Raw genomic sequence first — 22,696 nt, forward strand, 5'->3', positions numbered from 1 at the left:
TGTACGTTTTTATGTAGATTCAGATTCTGCAATTCTGCAATTTGGCTATCTGCTGTGGTTATGGAGATATTTCTGAAAAACCGTTTTTTGGGGGTACCCCTTTTCGACCCCCCAGAACCCAAGGTCTGTATGTGTATATGTTACTCAAAAATATAGGGGTTACTTCACATCACCTTATCTTGAAAATAAATAAAAACCAGGGGTGTGTTATGCCCTGTTTTATAGAAATCATCAAAAATTAATTGTCCAGGTTTTGCAAATGTTTTACGATTTGATACACATTTTATATACAGAGAATGTACATGGATCTACACAATAGGCCTTATCTACCAGTAAATGTGTCATTTTATGGGGGTACATGTAAGATACATGTATCACTGTCAAACAGTATCCTGTAACTGAACCATTCAGGTTCATACTGATCAGAAAGTTGAATTATCTCCTACCAACTCCATGAGTGACCTCGCACTTAAGGAACTTGGTGATTGCATCATCTTTTTTTTGGTGCTGGTGGAAAATTTCTCTTTCATTGGTTGATTTGAGATGGAATTACTCCTGAGGAAACCCACCAAGCACAGGAAGAACATGCAAACTCTACACACACACACCCAAGGCGGGAATCAAACCTTTGACCCTGAAGGTGCTGCCAAAACTGAATCACTTGTGATTATGTAAATATTGCTGTGGAAGCTAAATCAACTGCCTGCACTGAAAAGTTAGAAACAGAAAAGTAGTGCCTTATGTGCGTTGAAATTATACACATTCAATTCAGCTTCAAGCAACCTCTGCTAAAACATGTAACTGATACATTATGATTTAAAATGTTGTAGTAATCAGTCCTGTGGCCACACACCTCCAGGATCGAGGGTTTGATTCCTGCGTTAGGTCTTTGTGCTTAGTGGGTTTCTTCCCACAGTCCAAAGACATGCAGATTAGGCTAATTTGCGTTTCCAAAACTCCCGAAATGTGTGTGATTTTGCCCTGCAATGGATTGGCACCCTGCCCAGAGTGTACCCTGCCTTGTGTTTCAACTGGTCTCCATGCTCAACAGAATTAACAGTGTACATGTACAATTAAAGCTTGCTTTTATTTAGACATTATTACTGTACATATTTTGCTTAGCCACCTATTGCTACTCATGTCCTTATTATTGCTCTTGCTGGGTTAGCATTTTAACAAACCAAATTCACTTAAATAGATGGCATGGACAGGAACATGCCTCATTTCCATCATCACTGGATAAGGGTTATTTTCTTGGTGAATATCTGCAAAGCAAATCAGGGTAGAAGACATTGTTTCTATAAAAAAAAAACAATAAAGGCCATGAATTTAGTTTAAGAAATGGAAATCAATTTGATTTTTTTTTATTATTCTATATGCATGCAATATAACGTGTGGTGTATTGCTTTGTTTCAGATACAGGTCTTTCATCTGGGACAAGGTTAAATTTTTCACCATCCAGAAGTTATTTCCTTGGTAAAGATTTTAAAATGAATGCATATGATGTTTTATTTAACTTTATTTTTTATATTAGAGACCTGCCACCTCTAAAGACCTCTAGGTGTTTTTCAACATCTGCTCCATAGACAATGAGAAATTAAAAGAGAAATTTTGATTAAATAAAAAAATTATACATTTATAGTTAAGAAATGTAACCGATGTTCCACTTTTCGTGATTTAGCTGAAATGTTTCAAGTTTCTTTTTCCTTCTTATGTACCAAGTCAATTAACGAGAGCGAAGTAAATGCGGTGGTAATAGCAGTTTATTTTGGGGGTAAATGATTTATTTGTAAATCAATAACACATACTCATAGCTGAGCAATCTTCTGATGCAGGACAGCTCTCATGTCTGTGCACTGCACATTGTCTGTAATGGTGGTAAAGAAGTGGCGTGTATTGGCCATTTGTAGGGAAGTGCTGCTCTTGGGGTATGCGGACATTACCGCTTCATAGTGGGACAGAATGTCCAGTGCACATAGAAACAAAGTCTCTGGTTGTCCGGGCATCATCACCTGCATGTGGAGAACGTGGCAGAAAAGCTGAGTCAGCACAAACAGAACCTCCTGACCAAGATTTCCAATACCAGTGCTTTTAGGGGAGATTGTGGTGGTGGTGGCCTGGAGTGGCATTTTGCTTTTTACAGAGTCTATGATGCCCCTCAGGGCAATAGCACACAGCTGGCCTACATGTGCCCAGCCTTGAGGAGGAAGCCATCCTGCACAGCTCGAGCCGCAGAGAAGCTGGAACATACGTAACAGGAACACGGACACCTGCAATTCATGAGCAAAAGACCGAAGGTCCAGTAATGGGAGGAACTCCACGTATTCCAGAGAATATGGCACATGAAGCTTATCTGACTGGAGAAGCTCATGCAACACTTTCAGTAGTCGCTGCCATTCGTGCACTGTACACCAGGGGAGAACCTGTGACACTGCCACCAACAGGCCTTTACTAAACATGTTCATTTCCTCTGGATTGAGCAAGTTTAGAGACAAGGAGTCCAACATTATTTCCTGAATGTGATCTGTGAGACAACAACATTCAACCCAGGCCAACAGGCCAGTGCCTTGACCATAGTGAGGCAACACCAATTCAGACCATTCCTGCTCAGAAAGCTCAGCTACAGCCATGAGAGAGGTTGGAACCTCATACTTAAAATGTTCTCCCCACACTTCTTTTAGATGAATGCGGACAGTCCAGTCAAGTTCTTCCATTTTTGCATAAAGCCAAGAAATTGCTCTGGAGTAAGTATTCGGAGCTAGAGCCACTTCCCTGCCGACTGCCTTGCCAATTATGGTCAGAGTAGAAACTAAAAGTTCTTTGGATTCAAGAGATAAACTAGTATCACTCTCTGATTCTTGCTCCCAACACTTACTGCAATTATTCAAAAGCTGAGCAAGACAGTATAGGAGAGCAAATGGAGAGCAATTCATGATCCAATGTGTGTCATCGCCTGAGGGTGTACGGGCCAAAGCTGACTGCAAAAGTCGCAGGCACACTTCAAGTCTACAGGGTTGAGGGCATGAGTAAGAGAGGAAAGGCAAGACAAAAGCATGCACGATGTCCTCTGGTAGGAGGAAGCTTAGTTCTGCTCCGCTTTGGTCAGTCATTTTGGACTCCATTAATGCTGACAGGAAACAGAGAAACTGGTCTTCCTCTTGAGGTGAAGCAAGTTTGTTCCACATGGTTTCTTTCAGACATCTGCATAATAGGTTTGACTCTTTGTTTCTTGTTCCACTCGGGTCCCTTGATGTGCTCATAAGTCCAGGGAGCTGCCGGAGTATCTGAGAGAGAAAAGTATGAGCGCCGAGGTTTACCACAGCCATGTGACAGCACCTGTGCACCGTGGCCTCAGGGTTCAGGAAGGCCATGCGAGCCACAGCATTAATGGCTGAGCTCAAGCTGCTTTTCGCATCACCTTGAATGATGCAATTAAAAGCCAGATTGAGCTCCTGATCAAAGTCTACTGTAACAGAGCTCGGAAGGCAGCCGTACAAACCTTTCTTTGATAAGATAAGAATTTCTGAAAGAATTGCATTCTTGTCTGGTAAAGGCAGCTGGGAAAATATTTCCACAACAATATCCTTAAGCTTTTTGCAGTGTTTTATATCAGCATCGCTTTGGCATTTGGATATGAGAGAAGAGACCAAGGCCATGACAAGGTCTTTTTTCACAAATACACCTTTGTTTCTTTCAAGGCAGCTTAGCCACTCTGTATCGCTCAAAGTCTGGCTCAGTCTGGAGGCGAAAAGTTTAGGAAGGTCCTCAAAACCCTTCAGATTACCGTCAATGATTGTTATGGCGACTGTTGCTATTTCATTCCATGGACTTTCAGGCACATTAAGAGACCAGGATGCGAGCAAATCTTCCAAATTACTTTTCAAAATATTTACCGTCTGTTCATTTTCACCCTGATTCCCAAACTGGAGCTCCAAAGACTTAATAACTCTGGCCAGACTATCCTTGAGACGGATTGCTAAGGAACTTGGGTCATTAGCGGGCATGTTCAATAACTGTCTGTTTTTCCATACTTGTATTACTTCCAGTACTGTATCTATAGCTTGGATGAGTGTGATTCCACATGGCTTGCTCTGCGCAGGAGTGAGTGTAGCGGCAAGATCTCTTTGAGACTCATTTATGGCCTGAAGAAGATCGACACCTTCCAAAAAATTATTTCTCTTTTCCAGACTGACCGAGCGAGCGATTTTTTGGAGTTTGGTTTCAGCTGGAAGGTCTGTTGCGTGGTCCAAAAGATAGAACGTGTACAGCATATCTAGGCAGTTGGAGAGAGCAAAATAACATATCTCAGATGACAGTATAGTATCCTTGATATCCTTGAGTGCTTGGAATAGGATGGACATTATGCATGTGGTGGACATGTCCAAATCTGGGTCTGGTTTAAATCGTTTCGAAGCGTGTGATGAGCAGTCAGGGATAGTCTCTGGGATACGGACACATTGGGCAGTAAAGATCTGATCTAGGTTGTCCACTGTTTCTTTCTTTCCTTTCAAGAGTTCCCACCACACCTCCAGCAAGAATTTCACATCGTCATCATCTGTGCTATTCCTCGTGACATGTTTCACCAATCTCTCCAGCTCTGTGCACTGTTGGACCGATTCAAAGCACTGGAGCAGCTCAACATAGATGCTGAAGAAGCCCATAGATTTGATCAGTTCAAACATTACTGTATGATTAATATCTGGGAGGCTATTCTGTAAGGCAAATAATGGATTTTCCCTCCATCTGCTATCGAGATCCTCCCCGTTCTCATTCTCCAAAATTTTGCTCCATAGAATACACAGAATTCTCTTTTTCCAGAGGAGACTTTCGTGGTTGTTTACACACATCTGTCCACATACTTCAGCGACGGCCTGGACGACAGGGCGTCCAATGTGCTTCCAGTCCTCTTTTCTTAAAGTGGACAGAGACTCTGGCTGGCATAGCTGATTTGCCAGCAAAAATCCACCCTGCAAGACGGCAGTCTTCTCACAGTTCAGCCAGGACTCTAAAAGCAAAGCAAACAAGGCAGCTGTTTAAATGGATTCCACTATTACAAATTTAAACTGCATGTTACAGTCATCTCATGCTTCACAATTGCAAAGCAAGCCACATTAATTATTAGTTTGTCGTCTTAATATATTGTGGAATTTTAGGTTTTAGGTACTTTAGTGACACAGGTTCAGTGGCATCAGCAGAAAAAGTAAACCATTTCATTAAACAAATTTATAAAACAATAGGAAAATCACAGAGATTAAAAGACTGTGCATGTTACTGCTAATATTAGATTTAAAAATATATTTGTTTAACCAGCATCACGATATTGATTTTATTCATTCTATCCGATAAGAAATACGTGAAATACACATGACGCACATAAAAAAATATCACTGCAAAAATAAGTGAAGAACTAGAACAGAAAAGAATATCTAAAGGATAATCACAAATAGAAAAAAAAGAATTTCCTTTCTTCTTTTTTTTAAATTACAAACATGAATACATGATGAGTCTTCTGTGGGATCACTTGTAAGAAAAAAAACTGTTTTACACAGTGTTAATATATGATAATGTATTTGATTTAAAACATTATCATTATGTGCATACACATTTCTTTTGAAAAGTTGTTTTTCAAACAACTACACAGACAATGAATCAATGCAACATTACTTGCAGATGCATGTCCATAATTAACTGTACTGCTTGTGATTCTATTTGCTACACAAAATTTGACCACCAGAGGTCAGTACAATGAGCCCTTACACAAAGCCTTATGAAATTAAGCTGTTGTTGAAACTATTGTTTGGGAAGACTCTGGGTCTAAATAAGCCATAATTTCACCATCACTAATGGCTAGTCAGGTGGTGTAGTGGTTAGCACTGTCGCCTTGCACCTCCAGGATCCAGGTTTAATTCCCGTCTCTGTGTGCATGTCGTTTGCATGTTCTCCCCGTGCTTGGCGGGTTTCCTCCTGGTACACCGGTTTCCTCCCACAGTCCAAAGACATGTAGATTAGGCTAATTGGTGTTCTCAAATTGCCCATTGTGTGTAAATGAGCGTGTATGTGTGTGTGCCCTGTGATGGATTGGCACCCTGTCCAGGGTGTACCCTGCCTCGTGCCCAAAGTCTCCTGGGATAGGCTCCAGGCCCCCTGTGACCCTGAATACAGGATAAAACGGTATAGAAGATGAGTGAGTGAGTAATTGCTAATTGGTGTATATATGGCTGTATGTATCTTAGTCACATGCATATATGCATCTGTTATGCAACCAGTTCATAAAAATAATAATTTTTTAAAGTGTTTTGTCTGTACATTGGCCAGAACTTGCTCTTTCAGTGATATCTTTTCATACATTGGAGGATCCGAAACCAGTCTCAGAAAATTTCCTGTCTGTCTGCCCGGCCAGATCGTCACGGCATCACACAAAACTGGCTGGACAGAATTTACTGGAACTTTTGCAGTACTTGGATATCTGTCTGAAATTTAACCTGCACCATAGATGGAATCAAAATTTTGAGTAAAAGTGATGAACAGTTATGTGCCGGACTTAATAATCTGCCTTGAAATCAGCTACTAGCTCAACGTGAATAAACACCTGTACAATAAACAAACATAGAAAGCATCAATAGATTGAATTTCCTAATATTTTGCCACCAATCCAGTAGAAACCAATACATTTTAATGTTGTCACACCAAACTTTTTTTTTTTTTGTGAAATTACACATTTTATTTTAGTTTTAAAAATTTACAGGTTGATCTTTTTTGCAGAGAGACATGTACATGGGCTTTAACCTGAAACAACAACAACAATAATAATAATAATAATAATAATAATATCACTGATTACATTAAAGCTGATCAGCTTATTTTTTTAGCTTTAACCTTTTAACCATTTATACAAACCCCTTTTAACTCATAAGTTAAATCATTATTAGACTAAAATAGGACTAACTGTGTACAGTACCTCTAAGTACACCTAACAAAAATGACGATGCTGGAAGAACCTTTAGCTTTTAATGAAAATGCTGTACATCAGCTTTTGAATGAAAGCTGAATGAGAACGCGCATGCGCTGTAAATATCAACGAACACTATTACCTTGCTGCATCATTGCTTAGCTTGGAACTTAATAAAATAATCAGGCCAAAAGGTCCATGTGTTTATTCGCTGTAGATGATCCAGACACAGCTAAACCGCTACAGCGCTGTCATGCGGACCAAAGCGTTCAAAAGCACAGACTTTTCTACATACTTCCGCATCAACGAGTGCGACAGAAGAGGAACCTACAGGACCTAGTTCGCATGGCTGTGTGTACGCAGCGCCCCCGTGCGGTCTGGTGGGGAAGGACGGGAGAAGTGTGCTGCGCATGTGTCCTGTTTTAGGAGCAGACGATACTTGTAGTTATTCTGAAATGAAAGTGAAAGTGGTGTGTTTGCATGGCGGGTGGTTGGTGCTCAGACTGCAAAGTTCCTCTTAAATTAGGTTTATCATGACTCCTGCTTTGGGTGGACTATTCCTGGCTTTATTGTTTTCAGGTGAGCTGCTTTAACACCTGTTATTTAACACTTCTTTTAATATTTAATATGAAACACTACACCATACCTAACCAGGAAATACTAATCCCAAGCCTTCCTTCTGTAAGCCATTAGTCAGAGTTCTGTAGTTACTTTTTAATTATTTAAGACAATCTGTATGCTATGGAAATGTTAAATATAATCATTTAAATGCAATGTTAATTTATTTGACACTCCTTTTACAGAACAGCTTGTTGAGATCTTATTCACTTATCATTTACTCAGGACAATAACACTGCGTTGTACTAATAGCGTAAATCCAACATAATGAACATTTGGAGAAATATATTTGTAACGTTCTATTAAAGAATGATAGAATTTGTCAAAGTTGCGGCACCGTGGCGTAGTGGTTAGCATTGTCGCCTTGCATCTCAAGGGTGTGGGTTCGATTCCCGCCTCGGAGTCTGTCTGTATGGAGTTTGCATGTTCTTCACGTGCTCGGTGGGTTTCCTCCGGGTACTCTGGTTTCCTTCCACAAAAGACATGCAGATGAAGCTAATTGGCGTTCCCAAATTGCCTGTAGCATATGAGCATGTGTGCCCTGGACTGGCACCCGTCCAGGGTGTACCGTGCCTTTAGCCTTTTGGGCTCCAGGCCCCCCCGCGATCCTGAATATAGGATAAAGCAGTATAGACGATGAGAATATGTCAAGGCAGAATGGTGAAAGTATTGGTTGGCACTGTCACCTCGCACCTCCAGGGTCGGGGTTCGAGTCCCACCTTGAGTTGGATTGGGTTAGGGTGGGGTTGGTGGGTTTCCTCTGGGTACTTTGGTTCTCTCATGATTTTAAACCCCACATTGATTTGTGTTGCAATTTTTTTTCATGCTATATTCATTATTTTTAAGTAAACATACAGTATTACTGCTAGGTTTAGGTATTTCTACCATAAGCATCGTTGTCTTGCTGTTAGACTTTTTATGATCATGTTTTGCATTGCTTTTACTTACACTAACCTTAAATAAACCTTAAGGTGATCTGTAGCTTGAACCTACAGTGACATTATGTTTTTGAGCAGGTGTATGTAGACCTCAGTCGGTTCACGATGTCCAGTGGCTGCCGTGTCAATTTCAGGATGAGACGGTCCGAATAAATGACGAGGGGCATAAAGAGGTCAAATTTCACCCTCGAAGTGCAGGACTGCAATTTGGAAATGCAGGAGACAGTCCTCTAAACTCCGATGCTATCACCTTCCTCGTCACAAGTGAGTATATGATCAGCAGACTGCATTTAGAACCATCTTAGTGGGACAAAGATACAGTATAGAAATATCCTGTATGGTACAGTATGTTAAGTCTGAAAGTGTATTCATATCCATTTTACGCAGCATCAAAGGTGGATCTAAGGCGTTATTTAGAAGGTCGCGAGGACTCACTGGAATGTGAGATCCAGAGATACGACACTAAAGGCATTGTAATGCGCTGGCCTGGTTTGGGTGCACATGAGCATGATGTCTGGTTCACATGTACCATCCGGCATAATGAGGGTCACTTTCGCCAAACGACCTTCCTCAGACACACACCTGCAAAGGAAGGCTACCAGGAGAGGATTGAAATTGGCGACAGAGAGCTTCTGACCACCTCAGGTAATCAATCACAAGTACGCCGTCAATCTAAACCATAGGTTTTAGCAGAGTGTTCTCCTGCAATTATTAGACCTTAGATGTTCTTTGTTTCAACAGCTACGATGGTTGTCCTGACGCGCACCCCTGTAATTCAGGTGGGTCTCATGAAGGAGCAAATCCTGCATTGTCAGTTCGCTGTGGACCACAAGCAGGCGAGTGCGACAGTGGAGTGGATGTTCCAGCGGCATGGCGAGCGCACTAAACTTTTCAGCTACTCGAGTCGCACGGGCAAAAGTGAAGGCCGTGGCGTGTCTGTGAAATCCCTTTCAGCAGGAGATGCCTCTCTGAAACTACCGCTCACTAAGCTGACAAACGAGGGCACATACACGTGCTCTGTTTTTATCCCGCCACTTCACTCCAACAGTGACGTCATCCTCCACATTCAAGGTGGGACAATCAAACATGTCCCATTTTAAGTGTCTTAATAACTAAACCAAGTGTTTAATCATGTTTGCTACCTGTTCTGTCCAATATGTGCCAACAGAACAACCACGTGTAACCATGAACGTGGGCTCAACCTTGTCCTTAACCTTGGGTCAGGACCAGAAAGTGGTGTGTGACACTCAGGGCTACTACCCACTGGATGTGACCATCGAGTGGCTGAGAGAGAAAGTGGGTTCAAGCCTGGCGCCCGAGGTCATGAAGAACGTCCTGTACTCCAGCCACCGCCACCATCAGGATGGCACATACTCGCTCTCGGCGTTCTTTCTGCTCCAGCCCGGACTGGAAGATTCCAATTACAAGTACACATGCCGGGTGCAACATCAGTCTCTGCGCACACCAATCCGCAAGAGCTTCACGCTCATCGTTACAGGTGGAAATGCACCCGCCGGTTATTTCACTGCATTTATTGAGTATGATGCAAATCATTGATTCTTGGAAAACCCCTTAAGTCACATATTTCTGCCACTAGATGGCGTGAGATCTTTAAAATTCACATTTGCCTCGACAGTCTTTATATCTTCTCCAAAATTTCTCTTTTTTCTCACTGTTTAGAGCAAGACTCAACGTTGTGGTACATCTTAGCGTTTGGATTCATAATCGCCATGCTGGTAATCCTCAAATGGCTACTGCCCCAGTTTATTGCTGGTAAGTTTTTTTTGGGGGGGAATTTATGTAAATTTTTTGATATATTAATATGTAGAAGTATGGCTTTAAAGTTAATGATCTAATTTTGGTATAGTAGTACAAATAATATTCCATCATTAGCAAAGATATTATGGCTATATATAATATTTAAAAGAATGTAATGATAGTTTTAATAATAGAGGAAAAACCTATTGGGCACCAATGAAAATTCTTCATACAGACTTAAATAATATGCTCAATGGTAAAAATGTAGTGCAAAGAGTGCATCAAGTATCTGAATTAAAAGCCACAGGTGCACTGGAATGAGGAAAAACTGAAGCCAGGAAATACAAGGAAAATTGGCTCCTCTGACTATTAAAGGAGCAAAGATTCCAAAATCAGGTATTCATCTGGAGATGTAGAAGGAAATGAAAAAATCTTTTATTTTGATGTGAAAAAAATTTAAATAATCAAATGATAGACCAGCAAACTGTTCTCATGGTGTCAGACAATAATAAAAGCAGAAAAGAACCAAATAACTGTCCAAAAAAATTCAAATTACAAGTGTTTTAGTGGCCACTAGGGGCCACTCTCATCTTAAACCTCAGGAGACCTCGCTGCCCTCATCACATTTTTTTTTCCAGTTACAGTGTGCACAGATACAGTACTGTACTTATTCTTATATGAGGACTGTTGGTTATTGCTAAACTTTTTCCGTTTGAAGTCAGTGATAACATTCAGTAGTCATCAGACGCTAATAAACAGACACAGTAAATAGAATCCACTTAATTCACTTTATTTATCGGTTGGCCCTCACCGATATTATTGTGATGATGCAAAATCTATGAATTGACAGCCACATCAACAGGTCTTGGAATATTACCCAAATACCTATGAAAGAATACATATAAAAGATCTTTACCACTACAATCCTTATTAGCCGGTTAAGAACAACGCAGCGTGAATAATTTGAGTATGAAAAGTTAAGGTCGACCCTCACTTAACCACCTACAGTATAGCAGAAGCACTCAATAACCTCAAGCCTTACTCAAGTCTTACACTCAAGCCTTACAGAGTGTAAAACGGCTAAAATGAAATTGTCACAAAAAAAACAATAAAATAATAAAGAGCAGTTCCTAGCTCTAGCATCCCAGGTTTACCTTACGGCCGCGTGCATAAGGGGTGACAGTGAGCCACTATTCAGTCTGGATGATAAGAGGAAGTTCTGATATTTATAAAGAAATGCCATGAGTAGCCATGATTGGCTCGCCGAATGCAAAGTGACTGATGTGTGTGTGTTTGTTTAAAACCATTCTGTGCAGAGTTTCAATTGGTTATTCCATGACACAGGCTTGTTCCATGTGCTTCACGTTATAATGCTATAATTAGGACAGATGCATTTTAAATAAGCATTTGTGAGAGCCGACTAGCTCTTGTAAAGAACTTGTGAAGCTAGTCATATGTTTTGTCATGAAGATCAGCCCCAAAAACTCTGATCAGAGGAACCCTGATTGGATATACAGTACATTGGTGGTCAGCTGTTCCCGTCGAGGGGTCGCCACCGCGGACCATCCAACTTGGCACAGGTTTAGGTCGGATGCCCTTCCTGACGCAACCCTCTCGTTTCATCCAACCTTGGGAACGGCACTGCATCCATTTGCTGTGATTTAGACATTGGGTGGGAATTGAACCCGGGTCTTTTGCACAAGAGGCGAGAAACCTACCACTAAACAATCATTGCACAGCACTCCTAATATATAACGTCATACTATACCTAATGCATAAACAAAAATGGATTCCATGGAGAGTCTACAAGAAAACAGAAACATCATAGAGACCTGGATAGCACCTTGAGCATGTTAATCCAATACATCGCTCACTGCTTAAGGTGCTTTAATGTTTTAATATTGTGTGAAATAAATCAGTACTAATGGGGATCGATTAAAGCGGTTTATGACTACAAAAATATGATGGATTTGACAAACCCTATTATAGAGTATTTTTTAAATTTTGAATACAGTTGTATACTTTAAATGTCTAAAAGGTTTTATAAATAGGAAATAAAGAGATTTTACTATTTGATTGGAATCAGAAGTGTTTGTGTTAGTGTAATCGTATGAAACGTTGATAAAACATTGTTTTATTAATAATATTTTTTTCTCTATTACAGCAAGAAAACAAGCAGCAAGCAAGGTGAGGGGAAACATTCTCAAAACTTAAAACTTTTTATGTCTTTGGTTGGTTTGCCTGGAGACAGCTCCTTTTTTTCCTTATTTCTCTCTTTAAAACAGTGTATTTTTTCCTTATGGATGCATTTCCTTCACGTTATTCTGGTTAGGCTTATATTTATTTTGAGGTATAGTCCAAGAATTAATAATCTACATTAATAGATTGTATAGAGAATAGAGTGTAAGGGTGATCATTTGTATGAGAATACATGCAGGGACATTTGCTTAGTGGTCAAAAATGACAGCTTTGTCCATGCACACTTGTACTCAATGCCATGAAATTACAAATTATTTACTCATATCTCATAAACTGGCGCAAATAATAATAAAAAAAAATAATAATAATGAAGACTTTTCTAGACCAGGACACACATAGTAAAACAACATTACTGTGTTTGTGTGAATGCATATGTTTGCCATGTGCCTGTTTACACTGTGGGTTTACACTGTGTGCAGAGGTTCTGAAGGCCCATGCCAGCGGAATTATAGCACCACTCCATGGAGACGGGCAACACCACATCCCTCTGTCTCCTCCCACCTCCCCTGCTGTACCTGCTGCATCACTGGAAAAAAAAAGATTTTCCAGCTGAAGAGGTTGTTGTTGTGAGCGCCAGTGTCTGATCTCATGGTTTATGAGGGTACTTACGGATCCATGTGTGAGAAATAACAAATCTTTCTCAACCTAATTGCAAGACGGCTGCCAACATGATGTGAGGTTTTTTTTAGTAGTAAAAAATGCACATAGTGTCGAATCATAAAATACTAATAATTTACAGAGAATAATTAGTGTTTGTTTGTTTGTGATGGGAATCACTGACAATACTGCAAAGTCAGTTTAATTTAAGATATTTAAATGATTTAGCTGTTGGAATGTCTGTTGTTTTCTCCAGGGGTCATTATTTGTAAAGAAAAATAAAGAATAAAAAAATTGTAAAAAAAAACAAAAAAAAAAACAAGGTATTATCTACACTGAGTTCATTTGATGTTGAATAGTTATATATAAAGCTTTGACCTTGTTGAGGCTCAATATCTTAAAATTACAGACTTGTAAGATAGAAGATAAAATCAGAATATTATAAATTGCATATTGCTGTGTAAGTGACATTTTCAGCCAAAACATAGTATTTTTGCTGATTTTTTTTTTTTATGTTATACATATTATACAGAAAATTTGTGTGCTACTGTGTGAAGCTACTTCTGAAGTTTATGCCACATGGAAGTAAATCTTGCATCTCTTAAAATTTCAAGTTGCTAACTTCAGCCGTTTAAAAGAGACGTTTTTCAGCGTTTCATCGTCTCACTTTAAACAATTATCATTTAAAATGGAAACTATTCTTATTTCTTTATGAGTATTGATACTGAAATTGGTGTAAGCTTCTTTTTGGTGTAAGCAAAATTAACCATTCAAAAAAAAAAAAGAAAATTGTAGTGTCCGTAACCATGTAAAATCCATGTAGTAATATCTTAACAATTTAGCATTTTGGAATAATACACTTTTTCAGGTTTATGTCTTTTCATGTTAAATCTAAATTAGCCAAGTTTCATCTTAATGACAATTAATATCATAAAAAGATTTTAATTTAAAGAAGTTAGAAACACTACACAAAAAGGCATGAAATTGCATTTAGCAAAAGTGTTTTTTTAGAAAAATTTAAATGTGTATGCATATTTACAAAAAAACAAAGCATGGACTGGCAGATAAGAAGCATTAAGTATTATGAAAAATTTGATGATGTTATATGATCCTATCAGAAAATTCACTTTTTCATCTAGGTGAGACAGTTTTCAGCACCAATACTACGAATTGGCCATTTTCACATTGTTAAACTTCAGTGCTTTAGGTAAGGTCGGCTATGGTGCATGGGCTTATTGGGAAACGGTGCTGCTGTTTCATCATTTTGGCTGAAACATGACTCCAGTGGTGAGCTCTGAGATATCATGGCATATGCTTGGCTAAATGAAATAGTCATATAACCCCCTACCACCACCACCCAACTACAACACCACCCCCCCGCCCCCCCCAATGCCCTGTTAGCTACCACACTATAAACACTTCGGTTAGGAATGACAGCTGTTACTTTAAAACATTTCTCTACTCCGACACGTCTGCTATCTCTTCACCGAGATATCAGACTTTTACCGTCACTGAGTCATTGGTTTATGATGTGGTATTTTCTGTTAATACTGAATCATACTTCTTCTCCAGTTTAAACTGGATTCTTATTCTTACATTCCACCATTTGTTGTTGACACTGAATAACAAGTTGAGTGTGGAATAGAAATGTACAGTGACCTGCAGATGAACGGCTCAGGCAAAAGGATCTCTGGAAACAAACATGCCTTGGTGGTTGGGGGGGGTTGGGGTGGGGGGAGTTGGGGTGTCAGCACTCAGAACAGCAGTGGGTCAGCATTTGGCCACACACCGCAGCGCTGAAATGGCTGAAGTGGTAACGGCTCATCTGGGAACGTCTCAAGTACAGCTTAAGGATGGAAAAATGAAAAAGTTTGCATTACATCAGTGAGACTCTCATCTTGCCCTTGCGTCCATCAGTTTCCATTTAGTCAATTGACATTTTAGACCTACTTCATAATGGACTGTTTTGTTTGGAGTTAAGATCCTGTTTGAATCGACCCCCCCTTGAGTGATGTTAGCGGGCCCCTGAAGCCGGCTGCACCGAAGCGTCTGTAGTTTTCGGTTCATCACTTTCTCAAGAGCATGTGACTTTGACTTAATTACAGATGGGGAGGAAAAACAAACAGGCCTGGCTCACACTGAGAGCAGGAGGGAGTCTGTAATAAAAGTCAACGTGTGGCCAGGGAGAGCTTGTTTTGTTTCCAAAGCCGGGCAGTCTAGGGCACTTTGCCAGCCCATGCACCTGTAAGCCCACTGACAGGGCTGTAAGTTCTGGGAAAATCACTAATGACTGAATTAGTGTTTTGTAATGGCCAGCTAAGGCTTTTCTTGGACCCAGCAGGAAATTTAGGATTGGATATTGACTGTGGAAATGAGCGTATGCTTAAGGTATTAGATCACATTTTATTATGGGGGAGAGATCAGAGATGCTGGTTGGATCCGAAGACAAATCGTTGGGATTGCGGCTGTGTGCGCACAATAATTATGTTTTCTTTGCCTTCACCAGATGATCTAATGCTCTGTTGAAAGACTTTTCACCATCTCTAGTTAGCCAGACATTAAAATAATCACCACTTTTTTTTATCCCATAAACATATGCACTGGTTTAGACCTAATTGCCCCACAACTCATCATGTGCATGTATCTGTGTTTGTGTGTATGTGTGTGTGTACGTGACTGTCCGTCTGTGTTTACTCGTTGCAGTCATCCTGTTCCAATGTTTTTAACTGCTTGGGTCTAGAATGACATCCATCCCATCTCGTGTTTGGGAATTGCCGTGAAAGCAGAGTCCATGTGCTCGCTAGCTCAACTTATTTACTCATAATGTCCTAGACATGGAAAAACCACTAGGCGTATTTCTTTGTGTAATCCATCCATGTTTTTTCATGCGACTCTCATAAACACACACTTACAATCCACCCCCCAATCTCCTCAGTGTCCTTTCACTCTGTTATTGTGGTCAGCCATCGCAGAGATCAGCTGTTACCATGGGAAGGTTGTTTTTGGCCTGTGAAATAGCTCATGGATACACAGTGTCTCTTCTCAGTATCTTTGAGGAACTCTTGTGGGATAACTTGTACTACTAAATATGGAGAAAGGCAGCCAGACCTCTGGCCGGAGTTTTATTAATGTTCCACTTAAGAGGGGCACAGAGAAGAAGTGCCATTAGGGCTAAACCCAGTAAGCTCCTCTGGCAATAAAATGTATAAATAGGGGCAAGGAACCAGGATGTTCTCATGGACCGTGTATTATATTAACACATTAAACCTGAAGTTCACATGAATATGTGAAATATGATTTTTATGACGGTAAGCAATATCAGTGCGTGAAATTATATCTATAGATAGTTTATTGCTCAAAAATAGAATGAAGGATCCATTATTATAAATACATAAATTGTTGCTATTATACTTGTATTCTCATATTTGATCAGTTTGTTTAGTATTCAAGTACAGTAGGAACATGTTGACCCTTACAGCTCCTCAGTTGGGTTCTGAGCTCAGGTTACTGATCAGCATCACATCCAATATTCCTACCAGTATTTCCACTTAATGCAAGCCTTCCTAAAATAGGCTTTGGATCTGCCATGACCCTGATCAGCATACTCACTCACTCACTCACTCATGTTCTGTACTGTTTTATCCTGTATACGAGGTCGTGGAGTTTATCCAAGGAGACTTAGGGAACGAAGTGGGGTACAAACTGGACGGGTTGTCAATCCATCACAGGGCACACACTCACACTACGGGCAATTTGGGAAAGACAGTTAGCCTACAGTATATGCTTTTGGACTGTTGGAGAAAACCCACCAAGCACAGGGAGAGCATGCAAACTCCATGCACTCAGACCCAAACCCAGATCCTGGAGCTGTAAGGCGACCATGCTAACCACTAATCCAAACGTGCTGACCCTGACTAGAATAAACAGTGCTAAAAAAAACAATGTACAGTATGAAAAAACAGATCCTCCACAACCCATGTATAAAGAGACAAATGAGTCATTAATTGGTTTCAAGTTCTTTAATCATGAGTGTAACAGTTCAGTTTGGATAAATAAACATATTGTACACTATGTATTCTTTTTTTTTTTTTTTTTACAAATTTAGCACAGATGCAAGACATAGAAGTAACATATCAAAAAATTAAAAAACTTGCATGCATACTCATGCATAAAGAAAAAAAGCAGCTGCAAATGAAAGAGTTCAATATTCGTGCGAACACATTACACCGCCAAAAACAAGCCTGCCAAAAACAACGGTTCAGCTTTTTTATTTTCTCTTAAACGTATCCAAATTCCAGATGCAGAGGGAAACGAAAGGTGAATTCGTGAAGTGAGATGCAGAGCAGGCTGACGCCAAAGCATCGGTCGATTGCTCATTCTGCCACAGGGGTCCATATTACCGTGCAGTGTAATTTAAGTGCAGCAATCTTACACTCAGCTGTTATTGCTCTGGTTGAAGATTAGGTTGCAAAGTAGGAAAAGTTAAAATAAATCCCCCCCTTATCGCAACTCTCATTCATCTCCCTCTGCAGATCCCATCCCTCCAGTGGAGATTTGAACGGGTTCTGAGACTTATAAAGCGGGATCGATGTTTGATCTCTGAGATTATGAATTGCAACATGAATCATGCTTACCAAGAATCCTGCTACTTTGGTAATGTGTAGGGAGGTAATCTAATCCATATGATGTGCGTAAAAATAGTAAAGACATTAGCTATTTTGGAGAGAGAGAGAGAGGGAGAGGGAGAGAAAACCAGCTGAGGAGTCAAAGGTCAAGATCAGGCCCCCCTGTTGTACTCCCCAGGAAGGGTCACATGAAAAGATTCCCAGCTGGGAAAATAGTGAACTGGGATGGAAAACTGTGCAGGCTTGCTGTCTCTCTCTCTCTCTCTCTCTCTCTCTCTCTCTCTGTACACCATCAGGCCTCACTGCTGGGAAGTGAAGTCATGCACGTTACATTTTATCAGACCTCTCAGGGGCCAGCACTTTTCTCTTCCTCTCACTCTCATTTGGGTTTTTTTTTCTGTGACTTTTTAGCCTTTCCTCCTTTCTCTTACACCCTTAGTTTCCATTTCAGACAACGTTCTCCTGAAACTAAAAGCTTTCTGACATGTGTTTTTGTTCTGAAGCAACAATGACACTGTCCTCGAACAATGACGTCATAGAGTTCTTCACACTTCATTTTGGTCCCCAAAAAAAAAGGAAGAAGGCACAGAACTAAAGACGGAATCACAGTGTAGAGGCCCAGAGGCAAGGCCAGTTGCTCATTACTTCTGATCCTATGTCCATAAATCTTACACTCTTGGGATACATTCTTTTCACAGTGGTGTGCTGCGTCCATTGATCCTCCTGTTACGTGGCCTGGGGTCAGAGCAGCCGAGCCCTGGATCTCAGCCCTACTGCTAATCATTAAAGAAGGAGTGTAGCGTGTGGACACAGGGGTAATTGGCTAAGACACGATGTCTCCCTGCTGTGTCCTGAGCTGTTTTTTTTTTTTTTTTTTTTTTTGGTCAAACCAATAATTGCCTAAGGAAGTTTCCCACTGTGCTGACCAAGTTGTATATTTGATAAACTTAATCATGCATTAAAGAAATACTCTATATACCACATCTAAGGTGGATGTGTGTGCATGTGTATTATCAAAGGCAATTATTTAGGCATGATTAGGGAATATCAGAAAAGCTGTTAATTTAAAACATACTCATATACATAAATAATCGGTTGTATACATTATCGTTTGTACAGTACAATCATTTTAATGAAAGATATCATCAAAGCTCTTGCCTTCAGATGATTGCTAACATACTGTAGAGATGTAACAAAGAGAAATCCACAGCTGCTTTTGATTAAACATTGAGACTATACTACAAGTATAGGTTAAATATATTGGTTTATTCCTTTCAGTGACGACATCACCAAGCAAAAGGAAACCTTTTAACAACGCTTTGTTCATAGCTCTTCTTTCCCTCACCGAAATGATAATGTCCAGCAGTCTCTCAGTGTGATTGTCTTTAGCCCTGCTCTTATCATTAACAGTGACAGACACCCACCAGGCCTTCCTGACCGCAACCCAGCCATCCAAATGCAGGGACAAAGCCAAAAGGGTGAAATGGAGGTGATTGCCGTGGGGTAATTTGGGGGATGGGAGTCCATCAGAGAATGCAGATAACATCTTGTTTGAGAGTGCAAAAGCATGCGGTGAAGAAAATGACAGACTTAACATAAGCAAGTCCCCTACATACGAACATTTGAGTTACGAACTCCAGAATGATTTTACTCCAGTGTAAGTTTGATCATATTTCACGTACTATACATGTCACGTCCATGCGGTGTGCATCCTCTGCAAGCCCAGGATACCGGTGAATATATACGAAACTTGCAACAACCTAAAACTACTTCCACCTCTGCTTATAGCACTATTTTAAATAACTACTTCCCTTATATCACTCACTCAGTCACTCATCGTTTATAACACTTTATCCTGTATGCAGGGTCGTGGGGGGCCTGGAGCCTATCCCAGGGACCACACCCTGTATGGGGTGGGGGGGGGGGGGGCTAAGTGTTTAGCACTGTCACCTTGCACTTCCAGTGTCTGGGTTTGAATCCCGCTGTGGAGTCTAAGTGCATTGAGGTTACATGTTCTCCCTGTGTTTAGTGGGTTTTCTCTGCGTGCTCTGGTTTCCTCCAACCACAGAACAGGCTAATTGGCATTCTCAGATTGCCTGTAGTATGTAAATGTTGACTGGAGGGCTCACCATAGTCATAAATATGGGAACAAATACAATCGTCCCCATAGGCCTCAGAGTTTCCTGGATGGATAGATAAATGGATAAGAGTAATAGCATGTGGTAAGTTAATAGGTAAAAATAATAATAATAATTTCCCTAATACTGTAAGTATACTAAATTAACATGTATAGAATTGAAATCATTACAAATGATTACATCTCATGCAAGTACATTTTACTATTTACAAGGTTTCTTTGCTGACAATGCCAAAAACAATGAGAGCAAATGTATCTTGGAGCACTGGTGACATTGCTGAGATTTTTTTTCTCTTTGTTCCTGCGTTAAATAAGCAAATATACTGTACTGGCAACCGGCATCCATCCGTGCATTGTTTTTTGTTTCCTGTTTAATGCTCTTTAAAAACAAACCCAACTCCTAACATTGTTGCCAATACTCTAAAGAAAAAAAAAATGAATTATATTAACTAGGTCTAAACAAGCATATAGCTGCTTCAGGCATGATATCATATCTGGCATGTAAGATGGGCAGATGGTGTTGTATCTTGGAGCACAGATAATGTAGAATACTCAGGTGGAAAGACACTAGAAGGAAAACAGAACGCATCTGCTGCTCATGTATATAATCAGCTTTAGGATGAACAATAAGAAGTAAGAACGCACAGACGACAGAAAGACTCATGAGTAACCTTGATGACTGCTGACTGACATGGACGATGCATCAAAAGTGATAACTTTCTTTCCTGTTGTAAACATGTAATTAAAGAAGCAAACTGGCAGTAACGATGTTTTTCAGACTAAAACTGAAAGCTGCAGCCGATGAGCTCATATGAGCTCTGCCAAAGTGAGCGCTCTCACTCATCTACAGGTGTCAGAGTGATCCTGGCACTGATCCCGTCAGCAGGTGAGCACATGCACAACCCTCAGTGTGTGTGTGTGTGTGTGTGTGTGTGTGTGTGTGCTGACAGGCTACAGTTTACAATTACTCACCACACGTATCACTAACACGTCTGCTACAGGTGTACTGAAAGACGTGTTGATGTACACGTGACCTGGAAGAAAATAGTGTCGTCATTTGTCACTGTTATAAGTTACTCAATGATTTACGGAATCTGAACACCCAAATTCAGAGATTACACACACTAACACACACACACACATATATATATATATATATATATATATATGTATGTATATATATATATATATATATATATATATATATATATATAGTTTGGTTACCATGCAGAAATCTCGGTTTGAACCCAAACCAGGCCTCATGCTAGTAAAAAAATCTCACTTTCATGAAACTCAGCATGCAGCTTTCTTATGAGAAACCTTAGGTCGACTGCTGTAGTGAGATCAGCGAGTGAGTGTGTGATTTCACCTGCTTTGGAGAAAGCGAATCATGCTAAAGCCCCAATTTGTACTACTTTTATGACTGGGCGTCACAGTAGCTTAGCGGTTAGCACTGTTGCCTTACACCTCCAGGTTCAAGTCTCACCTCAGGGTCTGTGTGCATGGAGCTTGCAGGTTCACCTCCCACAGTCTAAAGACAGGTAGATCAGGCTCATTGGTGTTCCCAAATTGCCCGTAATGTGCGATGGATTGGCACCCCGTCCCGCCTCGTGCCCTAAGTCTCCTGGGATGAGCTCCAGGCCCCCTGTGACCCTGTACACAGGATACAGTAGTTTAAAAGATGAAAAAGCTACCTGACTGCAAATTTCAGTTTCAAAATCCTCATGCTTAAGAGCTTTTCCTTTTCAAAGTATAATCTGGTATGAAATTTTTTTTTTTCCCTATCACATGCAAAAAAACACATTTAGACAAACTGACAAATTCCAACCATACTGTAGGTCGCACTTTAGTCATTACTGAGGTTTGCCTGTTTGTGGTAATAGTTTATTGAGTGTGCGTGTTTCTGTTAGAGGCTGGTCAATCTCATCCACCACAGGCTTAAGGGAGAGGGTGATGTCATGCAGTTCAGTGCAGGAGGGATTTAGTCGGGGTTTCGGAACATGACAGGCAGATTGTGGGAACGACCGAAGGGATATGATAGAGATGTCTTTTGGCTCAAGTTGAAACTATGACATCAGTGCATGCATGCTGCTTCCTTGAAAACGTGTCATCCGCCACATATCAGTATTAGTCTATACTACCAAATGACTGACGGTTCCTGCTTCTCAGGAAAAAGGATTTAGCTTCTGTTTTGAAACCCTGTGAGTGAGGCAGATGCGTGCTTGGGTTTCCTTGTGTGTTGATAGGACGGTCTCCTCCCCTTCCTTTATGCAGTATAAATGAAAGTCAGCACAATGTTCCATAACACTTAGGTGCTGTCATCCTTATAACAGTACCTATAGCTATAAAAACATATACAAAGAGTGTTCAAGTTAAACTGGTATGTACCAAATAGCAGAGCACAATAAACACAGAAGAGTATAAACTCTTAATGTTTCTCTATATAATTCCCCAGCATTTCACTAATGCTTGGATACCATCAAGGTAGGAGGTTTTTTCTCAGGATGCCTGAGCCATGATTAGACAGTCTGCCTCGCATCTAAAATGCTGGCCTCCCAGGAACTCCTTTATTGGCTTAAACATGTTGCAATAACTCCCAGCTGAGTTCCTTTAATGTGCAAATAGCGTGCATGAATTATTGTGTGTACAGTTTGTACAGACAGCTGCGTCTCTTTCTCCCCATGTTTTACTACAGCTCAGGATCTTCTCACTTCACTGTGCTTTAACCTAAAATTGACCTTTATTTCATACTTTATCTAAAAAACAAAAAGCAAAGAAAGCAAAGGAAGATGCAATCCTTTTATATAAAATTGAG

General features: G+C 40.3%; 2 protein-coding genes across 2 annotated transcripts; one reads left to right on the top strand and one right to left on the bottom strand.

Moving 5' to 3' along the window:
- Window positions 1-1,745: 1,745 nt before the first annotated feature.
- Window positions 1,746-7,222, bottom strand: gemin4 (gem (nuclear organelle) associated protein 4). Its single transcript, XM_053507448.1, has 2 exons — window positions 7,092-7,222; window positions 1,746-5,005 (listed from the first exon to the last, which is right to left on the bottom strand). Exons 1-2 carry the CDS (start codon window positions 7,102-7,104, stop codon window positions 1,809-1,811), a joined length of 3,210 nt encoding a protein of 1,069 aa, XP_053363423.1. The 5' UTR covers window positions 7,105-7,222; the 3' UTR covers window positions 1,746-1,808.
- Window positions 7,223-7,399: 177 nt separating this feature from the next.
- Window positions 7,400-13,864, top strand: dhrs13b.2 (dehydrogenase/reductase (SDR family) member 13b.2). The gene is made up of 8 exons (XM_053507449.1): window positions 7,400-7,528; window positions 8,584-8,769; window positions 8,893-9,150; window positions 9,247-9,576; window positions 9,674-10,003; window positions 10,186-10,278; window positions 12,428-12,450; window positions 12,942-13,864. Exons 1-8 carry the CDS (start codon window positions 7,483-7,485, stop codon window positions 12,948-12,950), a joined length of 1,275 nt encoding a protein of 424 aa, XP_053363424.1. The 5' UTR covers window positions 7,400-7,482; the 3' UTR covers window positions 12,951-13,864.
- Window positions 13,865-22,696: the final 8,832 nt, after the last annotated feature.

Source organism: Clarias gariepinus, chromosome 11, assembly GCF_024256425.1.
Source record: "Clarias gariepinus isolate MV-2021 ecotype Netherlands chromosome 11, CGAR_prim_01v2, whole genome shotgun sequence".
In the NCBI taxonomy this organism is placed as follows: domain Eukaryota; kingdom Metazoa; phylum Chordata; class Actinopteri; order Siluriformes; family Clariidae; genus Clarias; species Clarias gariepinus.